General features: G+C 38.0%; 1 protein-coding gene across 2 annotated transcripts in view; it reads right to left on the bottom strand.

Moving 5' to 3' along the window:
• The window catches only part of NUP205 (nucleoporin 205), an 80,254-nt gene that overhangs the window by 32,764 nt on the left and 21,959 nt on the right, over positions 1 to 25,531 (bottom strand). For both annotated transcript variants that reach the window (XM_061414819.1, XM_061414818.1), the window contains exons 11-23: positions 24,486 to 24,636; positions 22,819 to 23,024; positions 21,648 to 21,830; positions 17,073 to 17,123; positions 16,342 to 16,551; positions 12,636 to 12,735; positions 12,060 to 12,197; positions 10,757 to 10,946; positions 9,663 to 9,783; positions 7,381 to 7,462; positions 6,954 to 7,118; positions 6,498 to 6,622; positions 3,882 to 3,996 (exon numbers count right to left, since the gene is read on the bottom strand). In XM_061414819.1, coding sequence (XP_061270803.1) covers positions 3,882 to 3,996; positions 6,498 to 6,622; positions 6,954 to 7,118; positions 7,381 to 7,462; positions 9,663 to 9,783; positions 10,757 to 10,946; positions 12,060 to 12,197; positions 12,636 to 12,735; positions 16,342 to 16,551; positions 17,073 to 17,123; positions 21,648 to 21,830; positions 22,819 to 23,024; positions 24,486 to 24,636 — 1,837 coding nt within the window. The remainder of the gene's footprint in view (positions 1 to 3,881; positions 3,997 to 6,497; positions 6,623 to 6,953; positions 7,119 to 7,380; positions 7,463 to 9,662; positions 9,784 to 10,756; positions 10,947 to 12,059; positions 12,198 to 12,635; positions 12,736 to 16,341; positions 16,552 to 17,072; positions 17,124 to 21,647; positions 21,831 to 22,818; positions 23,025 to 24,485; positions 24,637 to 25,531) is intronic.

Raw genomic sequence — 25,531 nt, 5'->3', positions numbered from 1 at the left:
ATCAACACCATTTTGGTCTAATATATAGTTAGGATTGGGAATCACTTATACAATAAAAGTTTTTGAATCCGATGTTATTGTAATATGCCTGGCTTTGAAGTCCTAAATTATGAGTTTTATAAACATACAACGCTACTACTACTGCTAATAATAATTATAAGCAAAGCTACATCAATATTTACAAAGTAGATAGCAAGATAGGCAAGACAGGAACTCTTTTTTCCAATTAGGAATGAAAAAGGGTTTCTTAAAAATCTTGTTATAAACAATATATTGGGGTTAAAAATAACATATACTGATTATGAAAATGAAGTCAAACTCTTCTGCCATTAGGTAATTCCCAATTCTCTCACACCATACCCTAAGAAGTAAAGCAGGGGCTTCCCTAGTGACCCGGTGGTAAAGAATCCTGCTGCCAATGCAGGAGACACAGGTTCCATCCCTGATCTGGGAAGATCCCACATGCTGACGAGCAACAACACTTGGTGCCATAGCTACTGAGCCTGTGCTCTAGAGCCCTGGAGCTGCAACTACCGAAGTCCTGGCACCCTAAAGCACCTTGTTCCACAACAAGAGGAGCCACCTAGTGAGAAGCCACACTCACCACAGCTAGAGAGAAAAGCCCTGCAGCAGTGAAGACTCAGCACAGTCAAAAATAAATAGAAGCTTTCTAAAAAATCCTTAAAAAGCAAATCAGAGTTGACAATTACTAGTAATGGCAACTTATGAAATCTGTGAGCCTAGAGGTCCTAAAACATAAAGATGATACAAAAAAACTTTTAAAAAACCTCAATAAAACGATTACTGGCTAGATATAATATGAATGAAAAAAATTGTTATAAATTGATCAAAAAGAAAATTACATAAAATAGAATCCTATAAAACACAGGAAGCCTGGGTAACTGTGTGACCAGGTCAATAAACTAAAGGTATAGTTTCTATCATAATTAGCTTCCTATTTTTTCATTTAAAGACCTGATCATACACAAGAAAACAAAACACAGATTTTTACAAAACAATTTCACTCAAAAAAAAATCCAAATTTCTGAAATCTTATGTAAATATTTTCTTAAACACAATTTTAAAATTTTGATAGTAAAAATTCCATCCTTAACAGGCTATTTGAAAATAATTTTATGCTGGCAGTTAAAACATCAGGTTTCTCAAGCACAAATTACAAAAACAACACAAGGGAACACAGAAGCAAAGTAATAAAATGAGGACAGAATTCCACAAATTCTAAAACTGCTACCCCAGTTTAGTTCAGTTGCTCAGTCGAGTACAACTCTTTGCGACCCCATGGCCTGGCAGCACGCCAGGCCTCCCTGTCCCTCACCAACTCCAGGAATTTACCCAAACTCATGTCCATTGAGTTGGTGATGCCATCCAACTATCTCATCCTCTACCGTCCCCTTCTCTTCCCACCTTCAGTCTTTCCGAGCATCAGGGTTTTTTCCAATGAGTCAGTTCTTCATATCAGGTGGCCAAAGCATTGGAGCTTCAGCTTCAGCATCAGTCATTCCAATGAATATTCAGGACTAATTTCCTTTAGTATGGACTGGCTGAATCTCCTTACAGTCCAAGGGATTTTCAAGAGTCTTCTCCAACACCACAGTTCAAAAGCATCAATTCTTCGGCACTCAGCTTTCTTTATAGTCCAACTCTCACATCCATACATGACCACTGGAAAAACCATAGCTTTGACTAGATGGACCTTTGTTGGCAAAGCAATGTCTCTGCTTTTTAGTATGCTGTCTAGGTTGGTCATAACTTTTCTTCCAAGGAGTAAAAGCCTTTTAATTTCATGGCTGCAGTCACCATCTGCAGTGATTGTGGAGCCCAAAAAAATAAAGTCACCCACTGTTTCCACATCTCTTTGCCATGAAGTGATGGGACCGGATGCCATTATCTTAGTTTTCTGAATGTTGAGTCTTAAGCCAACTCTCCTCTTTCACTTTCATCAAGAGGCTCCTTAGTTGTTCTTTGCTTTCTGCCATAAAGGAGGTGTCATCTGCATATCTGAGGTTACCAATATTTCTCCCAGCAATCTTGATTCCAGCTTGTGCTTCATCCAGCCCAGCATTCCACATGATGTACTCTGCATATAAGTTAAATAAGCAGGGTGACAGTATACAGCCTTGATGTACCCCTTTCCCGATTTGGAACTAGTCTGTTGTTCCATGTCCAGTTCTAACTGTTGCTTCCTGACCTGTATATAGGTTTCTCAGGAGGCAGGTCAGAAAGTCTGGTATTCCCATATCTTTCAGAATTTTCCACAGGTTTTTGTACTCCACACAGTCAAAGGCTTTGGCATAGTCAATAAAGCAGCAGCAGGTGTTTTTCTGGAACTCTCTTGCTTTTTCCAAGATCCAATCGAAATTTGATCTCTGGTTCTTCTGCCTTTTCTAAAACCAGCTTGAACATCTGGGAGTTCATGGTTCACATATTGCTGAAGCCTGGCTTGGAGAATTTTGAGCATTACTTTACTAGCATGTGAGATGAGTGCAATTGTGTGGTAGTTTGAGCATTCTTTGGCATTGCCTTTCTTTGGGATTGGAATGAAAACTGACCTTTTCTAGTCCTGTGGCCACTGCCGAGTTTTCCAAATTTGCTAGCATATTGAGTGCAGCACTTTCATAGCATCATCTTTTAGGATTTGAAATAGCTCAACTGGAATTCCATCACCTCCACTAGCTTTGTTCATAGTGATGCTTCCTAAGGCCCACTTGACTTCGCATTTCAGGATCTGGCTCTAGGTGAGTGATCACACCATCGTTATTATCTGGGTTGTGAAGATCTTTTTTGTATAATTCTTCTGTGTATTCTTGTTACCTCTTCTTAATATCTACTGCTTCTGTTAGGTCCATACCATTTCTGTCCTTTATTGAGCCCATCTTTGCATGAAGTGTTCCCTTGGTATCTCTAATTTTCTTGAAGAGATCTCTAGTCTTTCCCATTCTATTGTTTTCCTCTATTTCTTTGCATTGATCACTGAGGAAGGCTTTCTTATCTCTCCTTGCTATTCTTTGGAACTCTGCATTCAAATGGGTATATCTTTCCTTTTCTCCTTTGCCTTTAGCTTATCTTCTTTTATCAGCTATTTGTGAGGCCTCCTCGGACAACCATTTTGCCTTTTTGCAGTTCTTTTTCTTGGGGATGGTCTTGATCCCCTCTTCCTGTACAATGTCACGAACCTCAGTACATAGTTCTTCAGGCACTCTATCAGATCTAGTCCCTTAAATCGATTCCTTACTTCCACTGTATAATCGCAAGGGACTTGATTTAGGTCATACCTGAGTGGTCTAGTGGTTTTCCCTACTTTCTTCAAGTTAAGTCTGAATTTGGCAATAAGGAGTTCATGATCTGAGCCACAGTCAGCTCCCGGTCTTGTTCTTGCTTAGTATATAGAGCTTCTCCACCTTTGGCTGCAAAGAATATAACTGATCTGATTTCGGTATTGACCATCTGCTGATGTCCATGTGTAGTCTTCTCTTGTGTTGTTGGAAGAGGGTGTTGACCAGTGTGTTCTCTTGGCAAAACTCTATTAGCCTTTGCCCTGCTTCATTCTGTACTCCAAATTTGCCTGTTACTTCAGGTATTTCTTGACTTCCTACTTTTGCATTCCAGTCCCCTATAATGAAAAGGACATCTTTTTTGGGTGTTAGTTCTAGAAGGTCTTGTAGGTCTTCTTAGAACTGTTCAACTTCAGCTTCTTCAGCATTACTGGCCGGGGCATAGATTTGGACTAACTTCTTTAGCATTACTGGTTTAGGCATGGACTTGGACTTGTCTAAATGCTACCCCAAAATGTTATAAAATTAAAATCACTCAACACAGTCTTTACACATTTGTTTTAATAGTAAGGGAGAAAAATGTCCTACCTTTGTTAGAAAATGGCAAATGCTGCAATTGAGAAAATAAGAAGTCCTGGCTGGTTCTCAAGTACCTCATAGTAGGACCAGACGTATCAGAGCATGCACATAACTGGTAAATCACCTACAGAATTACAGTAACATAAGAAAATCCCCAAATCAGCTTTTTATATTACAGATTTTAATAAAAAGGTTGAACTTAAATCTACTAAGTGGAAACTAAGAACCATAAACAACTAAAGCAAAAAGGATAAACACATGTATATATAAAACAAAAACAGAGTAACAAGCAATTCTTAGCACACTAACTCAAAATATACTGAAATACAACTGGAGAATGCTAACAACATTCTTAGAGGACTAATCTTAAAATCACCCTAAATATATTAACATATATACATGTAGTTAAATAGTAAGTTTTAGTATTTTGACTATTATTAGCAGCAAATTACTCGGAAGTAACTTTTAAAAACCAAGGTTATATATTAATTAGTTGATATAATTGTTGGGATCTAAGAATCCCTTGTGGGAATTTAATCCTATGTATCCCCAAAGAGCAATGGTTCAGTATTCACCAATTCAGTGTTCTCTGTGACTTTATAAAATTAGTAACAACTGAATGTAAATTCAATACAGATCTAGAAACACAGTCTTAAGAAAAATACAAAACAACAAAGCATAACTAAAGACATCGAGTAAAGCAGAGCAAAAAAACTGGCAACAACCTAAGTGTAATTTATATTGTAGCACATAGAAAGTTTTTCCCCTCCCTCGGTGGGAGGGAAGGACACAAAATTGTAAATATATATTTAATATATACAAGGAAAAGACAGGAAGGGAACACAAGGTAAAGCTTAAATACTTGCAAACATATGCTTGTCTTTCAAACAGCCTTGATATTATATTGTTTTTGACACTATAAATACTGAACTTCTCAAAACAAAAGTTATTCATATTAGATGTTAAGTTAAGAAGATACAAGAACAGATGCTCCAAGATATGGGGGAGGTAATACTGCTCGAGGGAGAATGACAAAGAAAGTGAATTCCAAAAGCATGACAAGCCACTCTACAGGGGTTTGCCTGACACCCTTCCTAGTTTCCAAGACCAAGTAGGAAAACTCTCCACTGGTCAAGAGAAGACAGCAAAGACACAAGGCTCAATGTCCGCTCTTCACTCAGACGGCCTTGTGCTGCTGGATGATAAGTGTGTCAGTAAGGCCCAGAGTGTTTCCCTTTCACATAATTACATTTATTCGTAAACAAGCTCTTCTTAGTGCTTTAATTTTTTTTCTGAAACACAGTGAAGTATAAACCTAGAGGTAAAGGATGCCTCTTTGGTTAACAACAGAGCAGTGCTTCTTGTTAAAAATGTAGATTCTGACCCAGAAGGGCTAGAGTGGGGCCTGAAATTCTGCACTTAACAAGCTCCCAGGAGGTGATGCTGCTGATGCTGTTCCACGTTTTGAGTCACAGAACATATGTATTAAACTGGCAATCTGTTGGTTTAGACGTGATTTGTTTGGCCGGTACAGTGTTTAGGAAAGTAGAGGATCTGACAAGCCAGGGTCTGCATTCCAACAGGGTAAAGATGAGCAGGGTCTGAGGAACAGAGTAGACAGTCTCCAGTCTGCTGGATTCTCCTCTCCCCCGGCCCCTCACCCCACCTATTTGTCTTAAATCTGGTTTTATTCACTTCTTACACCTGCCTAACTCCTTTAACCCAGATGATTAACCTTATCAATTGCTTCTACCTAAGTACATCAAAATCAGTAACACTGTGCTAAAATACACATCAAGTTTGTTCCCTCATTAAGGGATTCACAGGAAGACCGAGCTGTAGTACTGAGAAGTGAAGTTTGGAGAGCCAGAGGATAGAAGAAGACAGTAAAGAATAACAAAAAGAAAAATAGAAGAATAACAAAAATCTCCAGGTTACTAGAAGTTAATGACACATTTCTTACCATGAAAATGAGAATCAGGGTGTCACTTAAAATGAAAAATTAGTTGTATCTTATAAAGCCTAGTTCTTAAAATACTTATAATGTGAAGAAAACAAGAAATAAAAGAATAAAACACAAGTAAAACAAACAGTTCTCAATAAAGTTTAACTTACATTAATTTGACTATCTATCTACCACCTTACATCTAGCTATATGTATAATGCTCATGGTTCTTAAAAAGTACTTTCACTTACATTCTTGCCTTCTCATTGAAGTCTCACAATAGCCCATTTCACAAATTTAAAAACTAAGAGAAGTTTCATGGCAGACCCAAGGTGACTTAGCTAGTTAAGGGGCAGAGACAGGAACCAGAGGTTTCTGACCCTAATCCACTTACTCTCTCCACCAAAAACAAACAACTTGAAACACAGCATCCTTGGAAAATTTCTGTATCAACTGGTCTAAATCCATCCCTTATTTTTCAAGAGATCAACATACAGGATCTTGTAGATCTATAAGATCTTGAGTTTGTGCTTTATGGATTTTACCCATAAATGAAAGACTGGTCAAATCACTAGATGAACTCATTTCAACTCAGTCCTACTGTGGTACTTGCGTATCTGCGATGGATTCGAGCATAAGCTTCTGCTCATAGGTGCTACAAAGTCCAGCCCTCTGTATACCTGGTAACACAGCTCAGCGAGTTGAGGGGATTCCTTCACGGCCAGTGGGCCTGTTCTCCCTTCAGTTCCCTTCTCCAAGATGTTCAAGATTGCGTGAAGGCAGGTCCGAGGGCAACCTAACACTCCTGCATGAAACCACAAGAAAATTCAGCTTCTCTTTTCAAATTTTGGCATTAAAAACCTTAGAATACATTTATAAAACTTAAAGTTTTGTACACATACACTCTACTGTAAATATCGTTTCAAATACTGATACAGAAAATTTATTAAATACTAATTTTCCAAGGCTTAATTTATCTAGACTTCATCTAAATCCCAAAAAAATCAACCTGTCACATAATTTTTCATACATTATTTCTTTCAGTGAATTATCCCACGAGCTCAGAATTCAATACATAACCATTTAGCAACAAATATGAAAAAAAAAATAAATGGCTATGTGTCTTGTGGCGATACCTGGGTCTTGCAGGTTTGTGGTACTGACAGGTTTCTTTAATTCAAAGCCCAACAGGTAGAGAGCGAGATTGGGTGGATTGCGTTCCAGAGAGGTAATGAGAAGATTCAAGATGTGGATTCTTGTTTCATGACGGATTCCAGCTAATTTCTTTTCAAGTTCTGAGCCTAGACGTGGAAATAACACAGCAATAAAAAGTTATCAAGGGTCAAACTGAAAAATATAAAACTTGTATCTCAAACCTCAGATGTTTTCTTCAGCTTTAGTTTACTTGATTAGCTATTACATTAAGTTCAGATTTAAGAGGTTTTCCAAAAGTCTATTTACTGTTATGCTAGGAAATTCTCAAAATTACCTATGTCACCACTAGACATTCAACAGTTTTTTTATTTACATAAAATAAAAAATACACGTTAATCTAAGACATACCCTCTTCTAGACGTACAAATTCTTCTGTATCTTCACTATCCAAACACTCTACAAAACCAGCCATCAGCTTCTGACTTACACTCTGAAATCATATAAAGATTTTAAAATGACAAGTTATTAAAAGGTTCTAAGTATTAGAGAAACTATAATATGATATATAATTATAAATGCTTGGCTATAAAGACAAAAGGCAAATCTGCTCCAAGGAAAGTATTAGGTTTTAGCTACATTTTTAATTAATATAAAACTCAGTTCCTTAACTGAGTGCCATTTAGCTTGCTATAGAAATAAGTAAAGAGGACTTCACTGGTAGAGCAGTGGATAAGAATCTGTCTGCCAGTGCAGGGGACACGGGTTCGATTCCTGGCCCGGGAAGATCCCACATGCCATGGAGCAACTGAGCCTGTGTGCCACAGCTACTGAACCCACGCTCGAAGGCCCATGAGTGGCAACTACCAGAGCCTGCACACCACAACTCCTGAGCCCACGTGCTGCAACCACTGAAGCCTGTGCACCCAGAGCCAGCGCTCAAGAGAAGCCAGCGCAATGGAAGCCTGTGCATCACAACGAAGAGCAGCCCCTCCTCTCCACAACTAGAGAAAGCCACACAAAGCAGAGCAACCCAGCAAAGCCAGAAGTAAATAAAGACAAGTAATTTAAGAAACAAAAACTTTTAAAGTTTATGGCTTTTAAAACTTGCTTCATTAATTTTCTTTCCCAAAGAATCAAACTAGTTTTTAAAAACAATAACATTAAATTGCTATTTCATAACCTCTTCATTATATACTCTATGCTATTGATCTTAACTAAAATATAAAATAAAATTCTCATTTTTTCTCTTTAGAAATGTATTACTTACACCAGTTTTATATTTTTGGGCTGAGAGATTAGATACTACTCTCTTTCCTTTAAGAACTCTATGTATGTGTGTGTGTGTGTGTGTGTGTGTACACACTAAGTCATGTCCAACTCTTTGCAACCTCATAGACTATAGCCCTCCAGGCTTCTCTGTCCATGGGATTCTCCCCAGGGATTGAACCCGTGTCTCCTGCTTGGCAGGCATATTCTTTACCACTGAGCTACGTGGGAAGCCCTTAAGAACTCTAGCAGGATACTAAAACTGGTAATAATTCAAACTCGAACACCAATGAACTGAAAATCTGCATCCAAAGTCTTCTAATTAATTATGTGGCTTCATGAACTTCATCCAAAAACCAGATTAGACATCTAAAATTTACTATAAATAGTGGTTCTCAACCTGGGTGGTACTGCCCCTCTAAAAGGCCCTTAGAATTATATGAGAGCATTTTGAGTCTTCAGGACCAGGGACTGCAGTGGCAGGGGACCAGGGATGCTAAAAGTCCTGCAATTTGAGAGACAGTTACGCTCAAAATGAAGATATGTCCCATCCAAAACGCCAAAAGAGTCCCTGTTTCAAAATACCAAAACCCAATAGTATTCGTCAACTAGCTAGAGCAGTAATTTCCAGCATAAAATACACAAGGGGAGGAATGTCTATAAAGAGAAAGAAAAATAACAGATTCTCCAATTATAGCTATTCAGTGAATAGAAAGAGAACTAGACTAAAAGAGGAAAACATCTAAAACACTCTACAGTGTATCAAATGAAGTGACACAACTGTGGGTCACCAAAAAGCCACAGAGGCTTCCCTGGTAGCTCAGTGGTAATGAATCTGACTGCCAATGCAGGAGACACAGGTTCCACCCCTGTGGAGTGAGAGATCCCCTGGAGAAAGAAACGGCAACTCACTCCAGTATTCTTGCCTGGGAAATCCCATGTACGAGGAGTCAGGCATGCTACAGTCCACAGGATCACAAAGACTTGGACATGAGTTAGCAACTAACCAACGGCAAACAACAACAAAAAAACCACCACAAAAGCAGACAACTCACAGCAGTGAAATCAAAACTGCAGAGGCTCACTCAGCACAGAGGCAACCGAGGAAGAGCGAAACAAAGGATGCAAAAAACAGACAGAAGGTGCACTTACAAACCTCACCCGCCCTTTAACGTGCTTGTGGAAGCACATTAAACGGTCTCCTTAGGCCATACAGTTACATACTATAATAAGTATACATATTAAGAGTATCCCTGGGAATGGTATTATCGTCAAACACAAATCACAGCCCAGTACATGGTAGGCTTTCATCCATCATATACAAATATACTTACTCTCAGAATTTTCCCACATACAAGAATAAGATGTATTCTGGATGTACCAAAAAAATAATAAGAAAAGCAATAACAAAATCAGTTAGTTACCTGGTCATGTGTGAAATCTCCAACCAATTTTATTTGAATATTGGAATTGCAAGAGATACAGCAGAGGATCTTGGCACTTTCAAAAGCCAATTCTGGATTAGTATTGCCATGATACAGGTATCTTTAAAACAAGAAAACATTTGAGGATCAATGTGATGAAATTTTTGCTTCTTACTATACTCAATACAGAACATTCACAACCAGGGCTCTCCTACCCATACTGCACTTTTGGTAAGTTAGACAAAGGTTTCCCCTTCTATCAATAACTAGATGTAACCTGTTATGGGGGCTTCACCAGTGGCTCAGTGGTAAAGAATCTGCCTGCAATGCAGGAAACACAGGAGACTTGGGTTCAATCCCTGGGTTGGGAAGAACCCCTGGAGGAGGGCATGGCAACCCACTCCAGTATTCTTGCCTGGAAAATCCCACGGACAGAGAAGCCTCACGGGCTACAGTTCAGAGTCGCAAGGGTCAGACAAGACTGAAGTGACTGAGCAACCTTGTTATGGGTTGAATGGTGTTTCCCCATAATTCACATGTTGATAGCCAAACCCAGAATGATCTTATTTAGAAAGAGTCTTTGAAGATATAATTAACCAAGTAAAGATGAGACCATTAGGGAGAGCCCTAATTCAATGACTGATAGCCTTATAAAAAAGGGAAAAGTAGACACAGCCACACACACAAGGAGAATGCCATGATGTAAAGCTGAAGGCAGAGACTGGGATGATGTGTCCATCATTTACTAAACACTAAGCACTGCCAGCAAACGACGAGAGGCTCAAACACACACAATGAAAAGTTTGCTCCCCAGCCCTATATTCCCCAAACATCCAACTTCCCTACAGGAGACAATATTAAGATTTCGTCATTTTATACTTTGAAATATTTAGGGCACAAAATAAATTAGAAAGAAGAAAACGAAATTACAAGGTTCAGAGTCATTAAAATCAGAGTCGCAGAAGAAGACAATAATAAAATGAGACCAAAAAAATGCTTAAGTGATGCCTTACAGATCTGATCAGATTTGGACATCAAAGTTAGAATGCCATCTGATTCACGTCGTCATTTCTCTACCTACACAAGGAACTCACCTGGCAATGTTCACCACATTATCTGCCTTCTTGGTTCTGGGATTGATTCCCTGCAATAGCTGTTCTAAAGGAGAGACGATCAGAGCCAGCTGACTCTCTCTCAGCAGATCCATGAAGAGGTTTTCCTTCTGCAGAGTAAGATTGAGAAGTGCAAGGCAATGCTGCACTGCTTTCTCCAGGTGCTTCTTTCCTACAGAGCAAAATCAAAGTTAGAGAGTTCTACACGAATCTCAGAAACTCAGAATCAATTCTCAGGAAAACAAGAAAAAGGGGAAGTTCCAGATTCAAAAAGTCCTCAAGTCTTCAAACCTTTAGCAGTTAACTTCACAGAACTGCTCACTCAGACAAGTCACTGTAACTGTTGTGACTCAGATTAGTTTAATGCAATGGCTTCTCAGTAATTTTTCCTGCATTCTTTCCCTAATTATTTAGAACAGAGTCCTCAGATGGGAGTGAGTCTGGCCCCAGAGGACATCTGGCAATATCTGGAGACTTTTGATTGTCACAGCAAGGGATGCAGTACAGGCCTCTAGTGGGTAGAGGTCTACAACACACAGGACAGCCTCCACACTAAAGAATTATTCTGCCAAAAATGCCAGTGGTGCTGAGGCTGAGAAGCTGATTTAGAATAATACATAACCACCGTGGAAAATGTGGAAAACAAAGAGGCAGAAAATATGAACAAGGGCTACATAGAGTGCCACCATTCACACTTAAAACTCATGGGCTCTGGAGTCAAATTACCTAAGTTCAAATCATAGCCTTGACCCTGGAGAAAGATGAGAAACCCCTTCATGCATCGATTTCCTTATTCATTAAATGGAAATAATATCATCTACCACACAGGCCTTTCATACAGATTAAATATATTAATACATGTAATGAGCTTTTAAAATTGCCAAGTGCATAGTAAGCACTTAATAAATAATAATAACTTATAGTAATAGTAAATGAAATTTATTGAACACCACATACCACACAGTATAGTAAATGCTTTTACAAATACAATGGAGAAAACAAAACAAAAAGTACTTTAAATTTAGAGATGTTACAGTTGTAAGAGAGAACTATGATTACCTACCAAAGACCCTGCAATAAGACAGTTATAATGAGAGTCTCTGTATTTCAGTCTGCTCTCACTTTTAATTTACTTTCATGATATGACTCACTAAAACAACATGTAGATACAGAGGAAATCTTATGGTGAAAAGAAGTCCAGAGGTCATCTACTTCAAAGCTTCAATTTACACACGACAAAAACAGCAAAACTGTTTTCAAGCTATGGCGACATTCAGGCACATACCAGGGAAAGGAGCATAGGTATCAAGCTGTTTAACACCTTCCTCCAGTAAACTAAGGGCAAGCTCCAACATGGGTGACTCATTCAGAAGGTGATACATCAGACTAAATCCCGGCGGCTTATAGGCTATTATTTCTTCTCCTAAATAGAACATAACATAGTCCAAGAGATGGTGAATTAGTATTCTTGTCACACCCTTTTTATGAAACATGAGATTCGTAAATTAAATAATATCTAAACAAATGAAGCAAGCTTCAACTTAGAGACAGTGACCCAAACTATATACAATGGTTATTTCCACAAGGGCTGATCTGCACATAGTAGTTGGTTCACATGGTACACTGATATGTAACTCATTAATCTGTAGGCAATGTTCTTACTCTTTCATTCAGTGAAATTTTACTTTATTTTCTCTTGCTTAGAACAATCAAAATGACTAAAACAATGTAACAAAACACATAAAACTATAATTTAGTTTATAACCAGAAGTAATTTACATCTTATGCATAGTAACTTATAAATTATAAATAGGTTTATAAACAGCTGACACTTTGTTTGAAAGTGACAGAATTAAACTACCTTGTAGTTCCACAAACTGATCCACAAAATCTTCAAGTTGAGGTTCATAATCTCTGAGCAATTTATAAAACACCTCCAGAACAACCTCAGCAACTTCCCACTACAGAAAGACACAAATATTTCAGTAACAATAACAGTTCAAGGTGATAGACTGGGTAACTTTTTCATCCCTCTCACTTTCCTCCAGAAAATGTGTGAAGCCCCTTTTCTACTTTGTTGAAGCAATATAGAAAGCCCAATTCATTCTGCTTTGTTTTGCTAAAGGACAGTGGACTGGTTAGTTTTTCAAGGTAAAACAGGTATAAAAAAATTAGTAAAAGAAACATTTCTAAAAAAGAAACATTTCTACAGCAGATATTTGAGCTTTGTTAACAAATCTAAAGCACCCAATATCTATCCATATAGGATTCCATTTATAAATTAAAATTTATAAATAAATTTAGTTCATAAATCTACCTCAATTTATAATGAAAAACCATCACGTTTGAACACTTCTCCAAAAGCGTCAAACATTCAGTTTCTCTAAGGATCTCAGCTGGACAGGATCTGAGAAAACATCTCATCAACTCTTATTCTGCAGGTGAAGTAAGGGAAGCTCAGAGCACTGAATGATTTCCCGAGACCAGAAAGCTTGGCAGCCAACATGCTGGAGGTCCAGCCCCGCACTTCTAATTCCCAGAGCAGTGTTCACAGCTCTAGCCAAAGTTAAGAATCACTGGTAGGCTTCCTCCAAATGACCTCATCTTTACCTCTTTGTTTAAAATGTTTTTAAAAGCTATGTAACACTAAGGAAAAATATTTATGCCAAAGGGAAAATATACTGTACAGACATAACTGTACAGACAGTAAAATTAAACTGTTTAAAAATATCTACTACATAAAATTTTAATAAGGCTGAGTCTAGTAACTGTAGACAGTGGTTTTTAAAATTATTACTTTAGTCATTATTTCCACTGCATATAATTTTATCAAAGCAGATTTTTAAAACTAGGACTATGACAATCTTAATTTTAAATTACTTTAATTACTCATTTTTCTCTATTTTCTAAGTTTTTCAAAATCATTTAAATAAAAAAATGTTTATCACCACATGATAATGGACTTTAGGATTACTAAATATATATGCTGCCTCAAACACTGTTTATATTTATTTATCTCAATCCAAAGCACTGTTTTTGTGACAAGCTAGTGTTCTAAAATACAACAACATAAATTAAACCTAAAAAAGACTTTCTAGTGAAATAAATTCAAAAAATTGAGGGAAATTTTCTTAGGGTAATATGTTAGGAAATCATTGGTAGCTGGAACAGAAGCAGTGCTAGAAATATAAAAATGCATGGGTGAAAAATACTAAGCACAGAAAATGAGTGGCTTACTAAAGCTCTAAATCCTTAGGTCATACTGACCTTTTTAAGAAAAAGCAAGTAAGATATTTAAAAGAAATGCCAAGAAGTATCAGAACATTTTGTTGAAGAGACTGCAATTGTTAGCATCCATTATCCATCTTAAATGACTTTTATTAATAAGGCATGACTGCTACTAATGCTTTCATCCAATAAAGAAATACATGTTAATGTTGCCTTTAGTGGAGAAGGCAAAGGCACCCCACTCCAGTACTCTTGCCTGGCGGATCCCATGGACGGAGGAGCCTGATGGGCTGCAGTCCATGGGGTCACTAAGAGTTGGACACGACTGAGCAACTTCACTTTCACTTTTCACTTTCATGCATTGGAGAAGGAAATGGCAACCCACTCCAGTGTTCTTGCCTGGAGAATCCCAAGGACGGGGGAGCCTGGTGGGCTGCCGTCTATGGGGTCGCACAAAGTCGGACTGAAGCGACTTAGCAGCAGCAGCAGCAGCAGCAGGCCTTTAGTAAAACATATACCCCTGTTGGTATTGATTTTTAGCCACATGAGAAGCAAAACTTATAAAGCAACTGACAAAAAATAAACTTCAGCTATCTGGGACTAAATATTAGGAACTAACTATGTCCAATAATATGGCAATGAAAAATAAGCTATACGAGATACAAGTAATGATTATGCAGTCATTAAAAAGACTCTTCTCAAAGAATCTTTAATAGCATGAAAAAAATCCTCAAATACTATGTTTAGTGGCCAAAAAGGGATATAAGCTAATATCACTAAATGTTTCAATTTAAGTAGATATGCAAAGGAAAAAGAATAAAAGCAGTTATCCCTTCCTTTGGTAACAAGATTATGGCTGATGTAATTTCTTCACATATTTTTCTGTATTTTCCTAGTTTCCCAAAGTAGCATGAACTAAATTATTTTATAATCATTAATACAACAAATAAACCCAACAGGTTCAAAAACGGCAAACTATAAAAATAAACTAGAAATGTCCCTGTAAGGTATTCTGTCCGAGAGGGTATTCTGTGAACCAATAAACAGTATTATAGACTAAAGTGAATTACGTCAGAACCTGAAAGGGTCTCTTACATAGCTTAGTGGTTATGAGCTTAGATCTGGAATCGGAGTCCTAGGTTCAAATCCTGGTCCTGGACCTTAGGCAAGTTCCTTAACCTTGCTAAGCCTCCATCTGTAAAATGGGAATATTAATAGTACCTGCCTCTCAATACTATTACAATTACATAAGATGATATATACAAAAGCTCAGTTGTGAGTGTACTACGAGACCAAATATGAGCATAAATGTCAGTGTTCCCTCGGCCTCTCTCCAAGGCTTATATATCTAATGAACCACAGTGTGCCTTCCCACTAAGCCAAGACTCCACAACCCAGAAGGGCTACTTACTAACCAATATTAATTGATGTGCAAGTTAAAACTTATTTCAATCCTTAACCTAAATCATCCCAATAAAGGATAGTATATTTCCAACTGCCAAAGGTATATCATTTTTGGTTCAATTTTGGTCAAAATTTGTTCAATTATGGATTTAATGACTATGACTTCATATCAAATAAATGGTGGTGATGGTTGGTGATTCAGTAGTTAAGTCATGTCCTACTCTTGCGACCCCATGGACTGTAGACCACCAGGCTCCTCAGTCCCTGGGATTCTCCAGGCAAGAATACTGGAGTGGGTTGCCATTTCCTTCTCCAGGAGATCTTCCCAACCCAAGAACCAAATGTGGGTCTCCTGCACTGCGGAAAGATTCTTTACCAACTGAGCTATGAGGGATGCACACATTTTTTTTTTTTTTGGTATAACCAGACTCAAATCTGAAAATTACATGAGCAAACTGGGAAAAAGTTGAGAGAAAAACTAAGAACAGAAATTTAGAAAACAAGGACTTCTGAAGATAAACTAAAGAAATCAAACTTACGTGGCAAGGGTACTTATCCTGCTTTGAGCACGAGATGTGTTCTTGAAAATGCATAATAACCCTCATTTCTTAAATTGTACTGTATTTTATAAAGCAAATAGTAACACTCTCCCCTCTTTGAGACCATGATCAAAGCATCATCATACAAAAAGCCAGCAGTGTGCTTCTTTGTTATAAATCAATTAAATTACTGATCACTAAAGTCAGTGCTTTGGTTTTAATGCTTGAATGTATTTTTTAATACATTTAAACCAATCAGACAATGGATATGTCAGTGTAAGACTATAAATTTTACTTTCAAAAGCTAAAATGAATTTACAGCATCTCATACCTCTAATAAAAGAAAAAGCAGCAATAAAATAAATAAGGAGACAAAAGTTTTTCTCTGAACATAACCTTTTCAGCTGCTCTCCGGTAAGCCCTTGTACGGAATCGGAGAAACACAGAATCTCGCAGGAACTGCAAATAAGGGTCAAAACCAGGGGGCCGCAGTCCAGCACCCAGATTAGAAGGAAAGGAGCTCTCCACCAGGATACTAATTAGCTGGCAAAAGGCGCGAGTTAAAGGGTATTCTTCACACCGGGATTCTATTTCATTTAGTTCCACCTTCCAAAGAAAAATAAAGGAAATTCAGTAACATAAAACCACTAGCTTTAAAGTGCAAAGCATTTTTCAGACTTTAACTCATTACTACCGGTATACTATCACACTCAAAGACCCACAAAGACATTACCATTTTTCTATTTAAAGGTAAAGATACAAAAGTTAAAAACAGATATCAAATGTTTCTTTTAAAAAAAAGAGGAAGGGGGCATAGAGAGAAAAAAGGAAACTTAACCAAGTAAATTCACACTTCACAGCTGACCCAAGTAGCCAAATTAAACTGAGTTCAAACCAAACTTTCAGTCTTGATGGCTGCCACTAACATACTTTTCCAGCTCTGAAACCAAAAGTGTTTTGATCTCTTTCATAAAGTTTCATCTACATTTCAACACAGAAAATCCTCAAATGAAAACACATCAAATTTGAAAACTACAGAAACTTAATACGGTAAGAATATATTTTTCTTAGTCTTTTAATCATGTGAATGCATGACTATAGAATTTAAACTAAAAGGAAACTTTTACCTCAATACCAATAGCTTGCCTCTGGCTTGGAACCCGAACGGTCTGCAGTATCTTAAAATAATAAGAAGAATGTGCTGTTAGCAGCATTCCTCATTGATCAGTGAAAATCAGTGGCTTTCAATAATATAATAGTCACATACATCACCCACCACATCTGTACGTCTTAGTGTCGATCAGAAATGACAACCGAGAAGTCTCCAGTGAACTTTCATGAGCAACTGAGTCCCTGAATGAGTCCACATTCAGGGAGAACTTCCAATTACTTGGGCTTCAGAAAACTAGTAATTTCTTAAGTGCACACAAGATGTATTTTCAACAAATTTATTCTCAGATATTTTAGGCATAAACCTTAAAAGGATTTATGGGATGAAATCTCACCAATGTTCAAGACACTAGTCTTTTTCACAACCAGCCCTACTGTTGGCACCAAAAAAACAAGAAGTAAATTTGTTAAGAACAGGTCTCTTATGTGAACAGAAGTTTTGGGTTAAGAAGTTCTGTCCTGACCTTGCTGGAGGCATAAATAGTCTGGTATATAATAATTATACTCAATGTCAATACTTTATTTTTTGCAAATTCCACTATTAGGTGTAATCCTCTTTAAGGAAAAAAAAAGCCTTATCTAAGACAGAAATGTCTAAACCCAATCACACATATCTCAGGAACAAAGAAGCACTAAGCACTCAGGACTGACAGAATGTGGTCCACTGGAGAAGGGAATGGCAAACCACTTGAGAACCCCATGGACAGTATGAAAGGGCAAAAAGACAGGACACTGAAAGATGAACTCTCCAGGTCAGCAGGTGCCCAATAAGCTACAAGACATCAGTGGAGAAATAACTCCAGAAAGAATGAAGAGAAGGAGCCAAAGCAAAAACACCACCCAGTTGTGGATGTGACTTGTGATGGAAGCAAGATCCGATGATGTAAAGGGCAATACTGCATAGGAACCTGGAATGTTAGGTCCATGAATCAAGGTCAAACAGGAGATGGCAAGAGTGAACATTGACACTTTAGGAATCAGTGAACTAAAATGGACTGGAATGGGTGAATTTAACTCAGATGACCATTATATCTACTGCTATGGGCAAGAACCCCTTAGGAAAAATGGAGTAGCCATCACAGTCAACAAACAAGTTCAAAATGCAGTCCTTGGATGCAATCTCAAAAACGACAGAATGATCTCTGTTTCTTTCTAAGGCAAACCATTCACTATCACAGTAATCCATGTCTATGCCCTGACCAGTAATGCTGAAGAACATGAAGTTCAAGAGTTCTATGAAGACCTGCAAGATTTTCTAGAACTAACACCCAAAAAAGATGTCGTTTTAATTACAGGGGACTGGAATGCAAAAGTAGGAAGTCAAGAAACACCTGCAGTAACAGGCAAATTTGGTCTTGGAGTACAGAATGAAGCAGGGCAAAGGCTAATAGTTTTGCCAGGAGAACGCACTGGTCATAGAAAACACCCTCTTCCAACAACACAAGAGAAGACTCTACACATGGACATCACCAGATGGTCAACACCTAAATCAGACTGATTATACTCTTCTCAGCCAGAGATGGAGAAGCTCTATATAGTGAGCAAAAATAAGACTGGGAGCTGACTGTGGCTCAGATTATGAACTCCTTATTGCCAAATTCAGACTGAAACTGAAGAAAGTAGGGAAAACCACTAGACCATTCAGGTATGACCTAAATCAAATCCCTTGCAATTATACAGTGGAAGTGAGAAGCAGATTTAAGGGACTAGATCTGATAGACAGAGTGCCTGAAGAACTATGGATGAAGGTTCATGACACTGTACAGGAGGAGGGGATCAAGACCATCCCCAAGAAAAAGAAATGCAAAAAACCAAAATGGCTGTCGGAGGAGGCCTTATAAATAGCTGTGAAAAGAAGCGAAAAGCAAAGGAGAAAAGGAAAGATATACCCATTTGAATGCAGAGTTACAAAGAATAGCAAGGAGAGATAAGAAAGCTTTCCTCAGTGATCAATGCAAAGAAATAGAGGAAAACAATAGAATGGGAAAGACTAGAGATGTCTTCAAGAAAATGAGAGATACCAAGGGAATATTTCATGCAAAGATGGGCTTAATAAAGGACAGAAATGGTATGGACCTAACAGAAGCAGAAGATACTAAGAAAGGTAACAAGAATACACAGAAGAACTATACAAAAAAGATCTTCACAACCCAGATAATCATGATGGTGTGATCACTCACCTAGAGCCAGACATCCTGGAATGTGAAGTTAAGTGGGCCTTAGGAAGTATCACTACGAACAAAGCTGGTGGAGGTGATGGAATTCCAATTGAGCTATTCCAAATCCTAAAAGATGATGCTGTGAAAGTGCTGCACTCAATATGCCAGCAAATTTGGAAAACTCAGCAGTGACCACAGGACTGGAAAAGGTCAGTTTTCATTCCAATCCCAAAGAAAGGCAATGCCAAAGAATGCTCAAACTACTGCACAATTGCACTCATCTCACATGCTAGTAAAGTAATGCTCAAAATTCTCCAAGCCAGGCTTCAGCAATACGTGAACCATGAACTTCTAGATGTTCAAGCTGGTTTTAGAAAAGGCAAAGGAACCAGAGATCAAATTGCCAACATCTGCTGGATCATCAAAAAATAGAGAGTTCCAGAAAAACATCTATTTCTGCTTTATTGACTATGCCAAAGCCTTTGACTGTGTAGATCACAATCAACTATGGAAAATTGTGAAAGATAATGGGAATACCAGACCACCTGACCTGTCTCTTGAGAAACCTATATGCAGGTCAGGAAGCAACAGTTAGAACTGGACATGGAAAAACAGACTGGTTCCAAATCGGGAAAGGAGTACGTCAAGGCTGTAGATTGTCACCCTGCTTATTTAACTTATATGCAGAGTACATCATGAGAAACGCTGGGTGGATGAAGCACAAGCTGGAATCAAGATTGCCGGGAGAAATATCAATAACATCAGATATGCAGATGACACCACCCTTATGGCAGAAAGTGAAGAACTAAAGAGCCTCTTGATGAACGTCAAAAAGGAGAGTGAAAAAGCTGGCTTAAAACTCAACATTCAGAACACTAAGATCATGGCCTCTGGTCCCATCACTTCATGGCAAACAGATGGGGGAACAGTGGAAAGAGTGACAGACTTTATTTTGGGGGGCTCCAAAATCACTTCAGATGGTGACTGCAGCCATGAAGTTAAAAAATGCTTACTCCTTGGAAGGAAGTTATGACCAACCTAGACAGCATATTCAAAAGCAGAGACATTACTTTGCCAACAAAGGTCCATCTAGTCAAGGCTATGGTTTTTCCAGTGGTCATGTATGGATGTGAGAGTTGGACTATAAAGAAAGCTGAGCTCCAACGAATTGATGCCTTTGAACTGTGGTGTTGAAGACTCTTAAGAGTCCCTTGGTTTAAAAAAAAAAAAAAAAGAGTCCCTTGGATTGCAAGGAGATCCAACCAGTCCATCCTAAAGGAAATTATTCCTGAATATTCATTGGAAGGACTGATGTTGAAGCTGAAACTCCAATACAGTGGCCACCTGATGCAAAGAAGTGACTCATTGGAAAAGCCCTTGATGCTGGGAAAGATTGAAGCCAGGAAGAGAAGGGGACAACAGAGGATGAGATGGCTGGATGGCATCACCGACTCAATGGACATGAGTTTGGGTAAACTCCGGGAGTTGGTGATGGACAGGGAGGCCTGGTGTGCTGCAGTCCATGGGGTCACAAAGAGTCGGACACGACTGAGCGACTGAACTGAACCGAAGCACTGAGGACAATAATAAGTGCTGACAGGCTTCTGAATGAAAACAATGAAGTATCAATACTGAAAGAAAAGTGGCCCAGCGTCTCCCCGCACATATCAACTTTCTTCATTTTTATAAAGTATCATTAACACCTTCAAGACACATATGTTAGAAATCAACTAGAATGCTGCTTCAAAACAGTAGCTTCTACCAATGTGTCTGAATCACAGTTTCCCTTATGTCATATTATTTTGAAGACAAATGCAAGTTCCACCTAACCATTTCTCTAGAAATATCTCTATAGAACACATTCTTATTTTCCTTTTTTACTCCATCATTTATAGAATAAGTCCATCTTGACATAAAAATTCCAATAGGGCTTATATCTAAAGAAATAAGAATTGATAAGACACTTTACTTGACTGTTATAAGACAGGAAGGGTCACAGAAGGAAGCAGTTAAAAAGAAAACTAGGCATCCCCCACATTTAATGAGTACAGATGACTTCTGAAGGCTTATTGCAGGCTGGTACCCAAAGACAGACTTGAGGAATTCTGTCCATTTATTAATCTTACACACACTGAATAACAAAGTCTTAAGAAAAAACCAATCTCTAGTAACCCAGTAAAGTTGTCAACTGATCCAAGAGAAAAATCCAAGCCTATTAGTTTCTGAAGTTACGCTTAGTACCAAAATCATAACTTTCCATTCAGGAAGTTCACGGTGTACTTTAAGTTTCAAACAGATGCACTTGCTTGTACAATAGTATCAAAACTCACTTCCAAACTGCAGTAATGTAAATAAGAGAGCACACAGTACTACCTGAGTATACTCTAACGACTGCCAGAGAGAAGCAGCAATTTCAGGAGATTTTCCAAACGCTGCAAGTGTCTTCAGTAGTTCGGCCTTTAGTACTGGAGGGATACTGCACTGCAGGAGGCCCAGAATCACCACCACGGGCGTCCACTGAGGATGCTCACAGAGTGCCAAACGAGCATTTTCACTCTGTGAATTGAACACAAAAAGATAAAGACAGGCTTTGCATGTTTAAAAGCTAAGAAAAATGACTGGTAAAATCATCTAAATTGCTAACACTTACACTGAGTATTCACAGGCTCAATTAACACGTACTGAAACAGAGCAAATGCTTGAACTCTACCAGTAGATCAAATCAGATCACAAATTCAGTTAACATAAAAAAATGGAGAGAAAAATAGCTTTTACTGAATTACAGCTCTAAGACTAGAAAACAATATATACAAATGGAGATAAACCGTCTTCCAGGGTCACATAAATCTTACCTAGGCATTTTAAATCCTTTCTGGAACAATGTCATATATAAATGAGAAAAATGCCTTGTCCTTTTCTGAGAAAAAAAATAGAAATACACACACACACACATACACACACACATAGTACCAAGTATCACTCTAATTTAATTCAACAGTAAATAATTACAAACTTTATGTTTTGACTGAATAATGTTTAGCATTATTGGAAAAACCAATAAAGTTAGAAGACACTCTTCCTGTTCTTCTGAGAGAATGTCAGCCAAAGGAACTTAGCTTTGCACTAGCAAATAACAGAAACAACCAGAAGAACTAATGGGACCTAATTAAACTTAAAAGCTTTGGCACAGCAAAGTAAACCACTAACAAAATGAAGACAACCTATATACAGAATGGGAGAAAATATTTGTAAATGAAATGACCAGTAAGGGATTAATATCCTAAATATATAAATAGCTAAATACAAACAACACGATTAGGCTATTATTTTCATACACGCTTCTGGCAGTAAGCAGGGAATACCACACCCTTTAAAGGTGAAGAAACAAAGAACTTAGAAGAACAGAATGCCAAATATAAATGCTAAATTTATCACTTATAAGCTTTAAGCACTATAAGAAAACTTGGGGGCTCCTTAAAATGCCACCGTGTTAGAATACAAATAAAATTATACTGTACTCACATGAGGCGGGTGGGTTACCTACCCAAGTAATGATGGTAGATGTCAGCTGCAGAAAAGCAATCAACCCATCTTGCTCCTTCTGGGTGATACCGCGTGAAGGGAGGTGACGGTACTGGACACTATCGGCACTTGGAAGATCCTTCCGGAGGTGCTCGTGGTAAAGCATCAAGGAGTGAAAGAAATGTTCCCAGGAAACAGGACTGCCACCTGCTCCCTGAATATTTTCAACTGTAAAGAAACACAGCACAGAATTTCCTTTCAAAACTGTCTAAGTACCTGCTTGGAAATGGAGGGAGAAAATAAACATAAAACAATACATTTTGTTTGCCTTTGTCCTAGATATGTTGTGTGTTGAAAATTGGTTAGAAATCCTCTGTAAACTAAAACTCTGGATTAATTTTTCCTGGGACTAAGACATGGGTAGTGCCTATGCAAGTACAAAGGCAAATTACTTTGGATGTCAGTTGCCCTGGCCTGCCCTGCGTGTATGCTCAGTCATGGCCAGTGCTTGGCAACCCCATGGACTGCAGCCCACCAGGCTCCTCTGTCCATGGGATTTCCCAGGCAAGAATACTACAGTGGATTGCCATTTCCTTCTCTAGGGGATCTTCCTGATCCAGGGATTGAACCCACATCTTCTGCATCTCTTGCACTGGGAGGCAGATTCTTTACTGCTGAGTCACCTAGGAAGCCCTGAATGTCAGTTACCTACTTCTAACCCAGGACATTTCTCCGTGTTGTCATGTAACTATTCAGGGCTGCTTTTCCCATGAGCAGTTCCCAAATGTTGAGCTTACATTAAATTCCCAAAGAGATAGATAACTACAATCTTGATTAGCAGATTACAGTACTCTATTACATACTAAGCACTGAGAATAAAAGCCTAGCAGACAAGACAGAGTCAGGCAGATCTCAATTATGGCTTGCCTATGCCTTGTGACCTTAAACTACTTCACTTTGCTAAACCTGTTTCCTCAAATGTAAAAATGAAAGTAATCTACCTGACAGATATTTAATAAATATTTGTTTCTCTTCCCTTTTGCACTATCTTTGGTGTAGTTGGTGGTTAGTCACTAAGTTGTGTCGGACTTTTGCGATCCCGAGGGCTGGAGCCCATCAGGCTCCTCGGTCCCTGGGATTCTCCAGGCAAGAATACTGGAGTGGGTTGCCATTTCCTTCTCCAGGAGATCTTCCCAACCCAAGAATCGAACCCAGGTCCCCTGCACTGCAGGCAGATTCTTTACCAACTTAGCTATGAGGGATGCACACATTTTTTTTTTTGGTATAACCAGACTCAAATCTGAAAATTAAATGACCAAACTGGGAAAAAGTTGAGAGAAAAACTAAGAACAGAAATTTAGAAAACAAGGACTTCTGAAGATAAACTAAAGAAATCAAACTTATGTGGCAAGGGTACATATCCTGCTTTGAGCACCAGATGTGTTCTTGAAAATGCATATTAACCCTCATTTCTTAAACTGTACTGTATTTTATAAACAAATGGTAACACTCTCCCCTCTTTGAGACCATAATCAAAGCATCATCATACAAAAAGCCAGCAGTGTGCTTCTCTGTTATAAATATAATGTACACGCCCAGTAGAACCCAGCACAAATAACCAAATGCTTTAACAGGTAGAAGGATACTGAATGTCATGACAAACTTAGAAAACATCTAGATTTTTCTTACCATGACTGCTCCCATTGACTTTGAGCAGGCTGAAACAGTAGTGGGCACACTGGGGCCCATTGGCCAATCCCTGCAGCATCTTCAAGTAAGGAATATAAATAGTTGGAGGCAACAGGTCGCCCATTTGCCTAACAAACTTTGACAAGACAACCTGAAATACGGAGAAGCCAACAGTTTACATAAAGCATAGCTTAACTTTAAGCCAACATGGAGTAACCAATAAAGACTACATATGAACCAAAACTAAGTACTCTCATTTAACTTTCCCCAAGACAAAATAATCTGGAATTCTATTATGAAAAACTGCATTTCCAAGGTTATCATTAGTAATTTAGTGCAACTACAGAATATCTTTGTGAACCCAACGTACATCTAAATGCCACAAACACAAACTACTGCTCATATTCTAAATATGTAAAACAACTGAAGAATTTACTCATCTAAAATTAACCAGCAAATTCAAAGATACACTTAGAACCCAGAGTTCCTAAACCCCACTAAAACTTAGTACGAAGATCTAGGATCCTGGAAGAATTTTTGATAGTAACCTAAACATACTGTTTTATCTTCTTGCCGATACATGTTTCTATACTGTTCTTTAAGTTCACTTCTTAGGTTTCTCTTTTCTCCTGCTTAAGCCATAAATCTATTATCAACAACTAAATATATTACTTAGACTAATTAGTTGGAACCCAAACCAAAAATGTCACACATCTCTGGAAATTTTTGTTAAATCTGTTGTGTTTAACAATGATCTTATGATCATATAGAAAAATATCCTTATTTTCAAGACATATTAACAACCAATGAGAGGTGAAAAAGTCATGCTGCCTATAATTTACTTTAAAATAACCCAGCAAAAAAAAAAAAAAGCAGTAGAAATAACAAGAGCAGAAGTAAACACAGCAAGATGTTAACAGCTATTAAATTAAGATACTGGGTGTTCACTATAATTATTCTCCCATATGTTTGAAAATCTTCATAATGGAAATTATTTTAATCTCTAAAGAATTTTAATAAATCCTTCCCTGAAATATATTTTTTAA

The sequence above is a fragment of the Bos javanicus genome, chromosome 4 (assembly GCF_032452875.1).
Source record: "Bos javanicus breed banteng chromosome 4, ARS-OSU_banteng_1.0, whole genome shotgun sequence".
Classification (NCBI taxonomy): domain Eukaryota; kingdom Metazoa; phylum Chordata; class Mammalia; order Artiodactyla; family Bovidae; genus Bos; species Bos javanicus.
This window is presented reverse-complemented; position numbering and strand designations above follow the sequence as displayed.